At 52.4% G+C, this 7,756-nt stretch overlaps 1 protein-coding gene across 1 annotated transcript in view; it reads left to right on the top strand.

Annotated features, from left to right (window-relative positions):
• Nucleotides 1-415: 415 nt before the first annotated feature.
• The window catches only part of Tead2 (TEA domain family member 2), an 11,649-nt gene continuing 4,308 nt past the window's right edge, over nucleotides 416-7,756 (top strand). The window contains exons 1-8 of the mRNA XM_013027580.1: nucleotides 416-652; nucleotides 1,013-1,077; nucleotides 1,610-1,672; nucleotides 2,928-2,939; nucleotides 3,162-3,269; nucleotides 3,353-3,411; nucleotides 5,367-5,431; nucleotides 6,266-6,408. Of these exons, the coding sequence (XP_012883034.1) occupies nucleotides 421-652; nucleotides 1,013-1,077; nucleotides 1,610-1,672; nucleotides 2,928-2,939; nucleotides 3,162-3,269; nucleotides 3,353-3,411; nucleotides 5,367-5,431; nucleotides 6,266-6,408 (747 nt within the window). The 5' untranslated portion in view covers nucleotides 416-420. The remainder of the gene's footprint in view (nucleotides 653-1,012; nucleotides 1,078-1,609; nucleotides 1,673-2,927; nucleotides 2,940-3,161; nucleotides 3,270-3,352; nucleotides 3,412-5,366; nucleotides 5,432-6,265; nucleotides 6,409-7,756) is intronic.

Raw genomic sequence — 7,756 nt, 5'->3', positions numbered from 1 at the left:
GCCCTCCTCGCTCTGCATGGTGGCCCGGCCGGTCTTGGGCTTCTGCCCTCTTTCCTAGCAGCTGCTGCTCCCATCCGAGCACCTGTTCTTGGGTGTGGGACTCCCTGCAACTCACCCAAGCCTGGTCTTCTTTAAAACCACTAACCCATACCCAGAGGAGCACGGCTCTAGGCCTTATTCTGGGGGTGCTCAAGTAACTTCAGCTCAACCCAAGCTCCCCTGCAAACTTAGGGCAAAACAGCCCCCTAAGTTACCCCAGAAACCCAGCCGACTTTTTCTTTCCCGCCTAGGAGTCCAGGCCTTAGTCCTCCCTCAGACCCAGGAGTCTAGACCCTAGTCTCCTCCCTCAGACTTAGGGGTCCCTCCCTCAAGTTAGGTTCTGTCCTGTCCACTGAGCTCCGTGTGTCCCTCCAGGCCCAGATGGGGGAACCCCGAGCTGGGGGCCCCCTGGACGACGGCAGCGGCTGGACAGGCAGCGAGGAGGGCAGCGAGTCCGGCACCGGTGGCAGCGAGGGGGCTGGGGGAGATGGGGGCCCAGATGCTGAGGGTGTCTGGAGCCCAGACATTGAGCAAAGTTTCCAGGAGGCCCTGGCCATTTATCCCCCCTGTGGCCGCCGGAAAATCATCCTGTCAGACGAAGGCAAGATGTATGGTGAGTGCACCCCATCTTTTGTCCAGACCACCGAGTAATAATCACAAACACAGATGGAGCTTCACGCGCTGTTGGTGTAAATAAAGAAACTATTCTCTCGGTAACTCTGGGATAGGACGTAGTGTCATCAGTTGTTCATAAGAGGAAACTGAGTCAAGGGGAAGTTATTCCATGTAGTACAGCTGGGCTCCCAGGCAGTTTATCCTATTCCCTCTCTTCCCTACCATGAGCCGAGGATATCCCCAAAGCCCAGCTTGCTGTAGTCCTTTGGGGACCATTGCTGTTGTCACCTTCCCTGGTGTACTTTCTACTGGGAAGTTTTACTGATAGTCTAACTCTCTTCCATTTTTGCCTCTCCAGGTCGGAATGAACTGATTGCCCGCTACATCAAGCTGAGAACAGGGAAAACCCGCACCCGAAAACAGGTCTCAGGATTGACTTCTGTGCTCTGGCAGGCTTGTCTCATTAGGGCAGTCCTTACATGGGCTGCTTCCTGTGTTTCTGCTTATCTCCATGCTGTGTCTGGTGGTCTGGCTTAATTGCCTAATTAAAGATAGTTTCTCCAGTGGTTGTGTCAGAAGTTGAGTGAGATTGAGACCAAAAGAGGCAAAGAGAGCTAGGCATGGTGGTGTGTATACCTGTAGTCCCAACATTGGGGAGACTGAGGCAGGAAGATTGAGAATTCAAGGCCACCTTGAACTACATGGCCAGACCCTGTCTGGGGTTCCAGGGTGGGTGGGGAGGGGGCAGAGGCCCGGTCTGGAAAGATGAGGTGTGAGCTTGGGGGGAAGGCACAGCCTTTGTGGGCAGCGCTGTGCTGGCACCGCCTCCGGCCTGCCTGGGCTGTGTGCCATGGTTTGATTTGGTTCTAGCAGCCCACGGGCACTGGGAGGGGAGGTAAGCGGCTGAGGCCGGCGGTGACTTCTGCCTCGGTTGCTTCTCCATCCGTTCCCTCAGGTCTCCAGCCACATCCAGGTCTTGGCTCGAAGGAAATCAAGGGAGATCCAGTCTAAACTGAAGGTAAGGACCAAGGCACACCCCTAGAGGGAGGGGACGGGGACCTAGAGAGAGAACAGACAGTAAGAGGAGGGGACAGACACCCAGAGGGAGGAATATGGGACAGAGAGTAAAGAAACACAGAGAGAGAGAGACACACACACACACACACACACACACACACACACAAAGAGAGGAAGACAGACTCAGAGGGGACAGGAACCCAAAGGGGAGGGGGCAGAGACCCCAGAGGGAAAGAGACAAGGACTCAGAGAAACAGACAGACAGATCTAGAAAGAGAAGACAGAAACCCAGAGGAAGGGGAAAGAGGACCTAGAGAGAGGGGTCAGGGATCCAGAGGGGGGGGCAGAGATTCAGAGAGGGGACGGGACCTAGAGGGAGGGGGACACGCTCAGAGAGACAGAGATTCAGAGAGAGGGAGACAGACATTCAGAGAGACAGACAGACCGGCACCTCGAGGGAGGGGGACAGACTTGACAGGTGGTGGAGAACTGAGGGTGAGCAAAAGCCACAGTGTTAGAGGGGAGAGGATGGGCAGTGGCTGGGTCAGAGAGAGCTGTCAGGCCTCTCTCTCTTGGCTAGTGTGGTCCCCCCCTCCCTTCCCCCTTGCTCCTCTCCTTTCCTGGTGGTCTCATTTCCTTTTTCTTCTGGAGTTCTGAACACCCCCTTTTACCTCCTCTCCTTCCTCTTCTTTCTCTGTCCGCTCTTTTGGAGTCCAGAAAGGTTTGTTTTCCTGTGGGGAGATTGTCACCCCCAGATTCTTCAGTATCTCCATTTCCTGCTCCTTTTTCACCTGAGACCCTCAATTTCTAACCCCTCGGGGAGGGAGGTCTTCTCTTGTTTCTTCTTTCCCACTGGAAGACACTCACTTCCGGTTTCATTTTGTTTTTTGGACATGGAAGCTTTTCCTTGTTTCTCTCTAGGTCCTGAAACCTTCACTTCCGGCCTCTTCCTCTTACCTTTCTCTGTTCTGTCCTGATTAGGAAAACACTGAACTCCTATTCCCTTGAGATCTGACAGGATCATTTCCTGTCCCCTGGGTATCCGGAAACTTGGACTTCCTATTCCTTCCTGATCTACAAAGGCTCATCACTGTCTTTTATTCTGGGCTTGGCAGCCCCATTTCCCCTGTAGGACTGGCTACCTCCGCTTTCTGCTCCCCAGGGTCAGGGTGGCGGGGTAGGTGGGCAGGTAGGTCAGGGAGGTGGGGAGCCCAGGCTTCCCCTCCTAAGTCTTGTTTTCTTTCCTCCTTGGGCAGGCCCTGAATGTGGTAAGTCCCCACCATACTTATCCTCCTACCCAAGCTGCCCCTTGTACTCCTGCCCAATCCCTTAAGAGCAGCAGAGGCAGAAAGAAGGAGTTCGATGTACTTACTCCTTAACCCTTTGCCTTGAACTCCCCAAGTCTGCAGCTCCCCATCCTTGCCTGCCCCCTTCCCCCTGCTCTCTTGGCCAGGACTCTTTGCACATAGACTCTACCCTTTTCCGCCCAGGATCAGGTCTGTAAGGACAAGGCTTTCCAGACCATGGCTACGATGTCCTCCGCACAGCTCATCTCAGCACCTTCCCTTCAGGCCAAACTGGGTCCGGCCGGCCCCCAGGTCACCTGGGTAGGGATTGGGCGGGGGGTTGGGACTCCAGGGACCAAGAGACCAGCTGACCCCCTTCTTCGTCTCCTCTCTAGGCCACTGAGCTTTTCCAGTTTTGGTCAGGGAGTTCTGGACCACCCTGGAATGTTCCAGAGTGAGTACCTCTGTCCTGACCCTCCCTTGTACCTTGCACATTTTCACCCCATTTGCTAATTTATTGGACATAGATTCTGGAGCCTAGCTGTGTGTGTGTGTGTGTGTGTGTGTGTGTGTGTGTGTGTGTGTTATGGGGCTTGAACTCAGGACCTGGGTGCTGTCCCTGAGTTCTTGTTTGTTCAAGGCTAGCAGTCTACCACTTTAAGCCACAGCTCCACGTCTAGACTTTCCTTCCCCAGCTGGCTTTTGAACTGAGATCCTCAGATCTCAGTCTCCTGAGTAGCTATAGGATGACAGGTGTAAGCCACCCGCACCCGGCAGGAGCCAGGCTATTTGAGTCTGAGCCCTGTCCTTTACTGGGTAGGACTTTGAAGGATGAATCCCCTTCTTCCCCCCATTTCCTTACCTCTGGAGTAGGGGTTTGTGGATATAGGAGTTCAAAGTGAGTTACCGGGATTAGAGGGAGGATCCAACGTATAGTCAGTGCTGGGGACCAGAAGGGCATGGGGACATGAGGAGGAGGAGGAGGAGGAGGAGGGATGGGTTAGAAGCTGTCAGGCTGGGCAGTGAGGTCAGTGCTGAGGACTCAAGTTGGTGGGATCATCAGGAGATGTGCAGCCCTGGAAGGAGCACATATGGGAACGAAAGGAGTCCATTTTCGAATTTGGTGAGTGGGCAGGGCCCACTGGAGGATGTTCAGGGGAGTAATAGTCTCTCCCAATGGGCATGCTCAGGCCTAGAGGATTATGGGAGAGCAGCTGTAGGTCTCAGAGGCTCCTGAGCCAGGAAGAGGAGCCCTAGAGGCTCTTGGGAAGAGTGACTTTTCACCCTACTGAGTCTGGTTCTTGGCTTGAGAATGGAATAAGGTTCTTAGACCTTTTCTTAGAGGTCCAGGAGAGCGTTCTTGTGAGATCTGAGGGTGACAGGATGGCCTACAGCCATAGACATGGGCTCCAGAGGCTCATGGGAAGTGAACTTTTCAGCCCAGATTGGAGTCAGTGGACCCAATCAATCAGACCACAGTGGAGTCAGGGACCAATGTCCATAGACTAGTCATTGGTTGGGCAGGATGGTGAAGCAGGAGTGGCAAAGGTATTGCCTCTCCTCCCCCCGCCCAAAAAGGAAGGTAACAGCTTGTCCCCAGACAAGCTCTCCTCCTCTCCCCCCCCCCACAAAAGCAAAACAGTTTAAAGAAATCAAAGTTTCAGATCTTCAGGTATCCTAGCTTCGCTAGCCTGGAGTAGGCCACAGGTAGCAATGGGCAGATCCCACAAATGGGAAGTTCCATTGGCTTGAACCATGCCTCCGGCCCCGATTTTCACCGGTTAATTTTAGAATAGGGTCTTGTTTCCTACTCTAGGGCATGCCTACTGAAGCCTTTTCATTGTGCTGGGGGTCACAAGTATGTGACACAAGTATGTGTCACATACTTGTGACCCCCACATCCACCTTCTCTACCTACACACAAGAGTCTCACGGACTTTTCTGCCAGCACTGGCCTGGTACAAGATCCTCCTGATCTTAGCCTCCCATGGTGTAGCTTTGTTTACCCTTCTGCGCTTTTGTGAGAGGCACCACCATGCTGCTATGCAAAGCATGAAACTCCAGTTTCATGGTTGGGACTGACCTGGGTTGGAATCCTGGTTCCACTGTGCTCCAGCCATGTGTGGGCCAGGCTTGTCATGGACTCCCATCAACGTTAGCTAGTCGTGGATTCACTATGCTGCCTCCTTCTCTCCAATGACAAGCGATTCATTCCACCACTGAGCAGAATATTAGAGTTTAGCTTTCAGAATTGGGATGACAAGGGCTAGAGCAGAGGCCCTGGGAGTCAGGGTGTGAAGGCCCCAGGAGTTTGCCTTTCTGATCTTGGCCTTTTGGCCCTTGACCTCTTCCATACCTCTGACACTCCCCCTCCCCCCCATCTCTGGTCCCTCTGATCTCTTCCCTCAGTGTGAAGCCATTCTCACAGACAGCATTCTCCCTGTCACTGACGCCCCCATCTACTGATCTTCCAGGTAAGAACCTACTCCCCACCTTTCCTATCTTTCCCTCTCTTGTCATCCTAATCGGCCCCTCATCAGGGGATGCATTTGTTCTGAGGCATCATGTGCGCATGCGCGGCAAGGCAGCTGTCGAAATTTATACAGCATGGTTTCTGTAGCAGTCAGAAACCCTGGGTTTGTGTTCTGTCGTCAGCTGCTAGCTCAGGAGACTTCCAGGAAGTAGAGTGGGTTAGTCAAAGGTCTTTTAGCTGCATGTAATAGAAACCCAAAAGAGGAGGCGAATTGAATGGTTGAAGCAATGAGAGAGAGAAAAAGAGGGAGGGAAGGAGAAAAGATAGCAGCAGGGCCAAGATGGCTTGCTTCCAGAAGTCCATGCTGACCTTTGGTTATACGTAGTCTCTCACAGTAAAGGCTTTAATGATTCCATAGAACACAAAATCTGGAGGTGGGCTGCTCTTGTGCTGGCTCGCCAGCTCAGCAATATCAGCACCAATGTTTTCATAGTTCCCTTGGCCTTTGTCTTACTGTGCCAGGACGGCTGCTGTGACTACAGGCATCACACCCCAACCAGCACTTGGCCAGGGAGAAAAGCCTTTCTCCTTCCAAAGTTCTCTCTTTCATTCAGGAAGAAACTCCTTCCCAGAAGCCCCCCAGCAGATATCCCCTAACGTCTCATTGGCCAGGACTGTGTCACATGGCCACCTCTAGCTGCATGGGAGGCTGGGAAAGTGAGTATTTAGCTTTTTCAGCTTCTAAGTGGAGGCAGGCAAGAGAGAACCAGTGCCTGATTCAGTCAGTAAATGTTAGTAGTCTTTATGGTTCTTTCTCCCTCTTTCTTTTTTTTAGGGTACGAGCCCCCCCAAGCCCTCTCACCCCTGCCCCCACCTGCTCCATCACCGCCAGCCTGGCAGGCTCGGGCCCTGGGCACTGCCCGATTGCAGCTGGTGGAATTCTCTGCTTTTGTGGAACCCCCGGATGCAGTGGACTCTGTGAGTTTAATTTGGAGACAGTTCCTGGGTGCTTTTAGCAGGTACAGAGGGAGAAGGGAGAGGAGGTGTGGAGCACTAGCCCCTCCCCAAATATTAGCATATGTTAGAATTCAAATGAGATGGGATTTACCTGCTGATTGGGACAATCTTTGAGAACAGCTTCACTCTACTCTGAAGGAGCTGGCATGGGGGTCAGAGGTCAGGGAAGAGGTCAAAGGTCAAAAGGCTTTTACAAACAGAATTGCTGCTGGATTTGATGAAGGCTTCCAAAACCGTATCTGGGGGCTGGGAAGTTGGCTCAGTGGTAGAGCGCTTGCCTTGCATGCTCAAGGCCCTGGGTTCGATTGCTCAGCACCACATAAGCAAAAAGAAAAAAGCCGGAAGTGGCACTGTGGCTCAAGTGGTAGAGCGCTAGCCTTGAGCTGAAGAGCTGAGGGACAGTGCCCAGGCCCAGAGTTCAGACCCCACGACTGGAGCCCCCCCCCAAAAAAACAAAACTAAAACTGTATCTGTAGCAGTCTTCTAGGTGATGTCGGTGAAGCTGTTCTCGGTCTACCCTTTTGAGAATCACCAGCATTAAGGAACTGGAAGGTTGTGAGCGGGGGAAAGGTCAGAGACACTCCCCAGGAAATCAGTATTCATTGTCAGACATGTTGAAATTCCTAGTTGGCTTTGTGATATTAGGAAACTAGAAAAGCAGATCTTATTTCTGGGCTAAGATACAAAAAGATGCAGAACGAAGGGCTGGGAATGTGGCTCAGTGGTAGAGTGCTTGCATTGAATGCATGAGACCCTGGGTTCGATTCCTCAGCACCACATAAGCAGAAAAAGCTGTAAGTGGGGCTAATGCTCAAGTGGTAGAGCGCTAGTCTACAGCCAAAGAGCTAAGGCACAGCACCCAGGCCAAGAGTTCAGGTCCCGCGACTGACAAAAAAAGAAAAAGAAAAAAAGATGCAGAACTAGTCAGGTGGGCTGACTATTGGAAGAAACAACTTCCAACTCTTAAGGAATGAACAGCATAGAAGTTTCTCATTCCTGACTTTTTTTGTTGCTCATGGGGCTTGAACTCTGGGCCTGGGTGTGCTCTACCGCTTGAGCCACAGCACCACTTCTGGTTTCTGGTGGTTCATTGGAGATAAAGAGTCTCACAGACTTTCATACAGGGCTGACCTTAAACTGCAATCCTCAGATCTCAGCCATCTGAGTAGCTTGGATTGCAGGTGTGAGCCACCAGCATTCTACTCTGCTCCTGCTTTTTTTTTTTTTTGGTCCGGTCATGGGGCCTGAACTCTGGGTCTGGGCGCTGTCCCTCAGCTCTTCAGCTCAAGGCTAGCGCTCTACCACTTGA

The sequence above is a fragment of the Dipodomys ordii genome, unplaced genomic scaffold (genome assembly GCF_000151885.1).
Source record: "Dipodomys ordii isolate 6190 unplaced genomic scaffold, Dord_2.0 Scaffold105, whole genome shotgun sequence".
Taxonomy (NCBI): domain Eukaryota; kingdom Metazoa; phylum Chordata; class Mammalia; order Rodentia; family Heteromyidae; genus Dipodomys; species Dipodomys ordii.
Note: the sequence above shows the minus strand (reverse complement) of the source record. Positions and strands in the feature narration are given on the sequence as shown.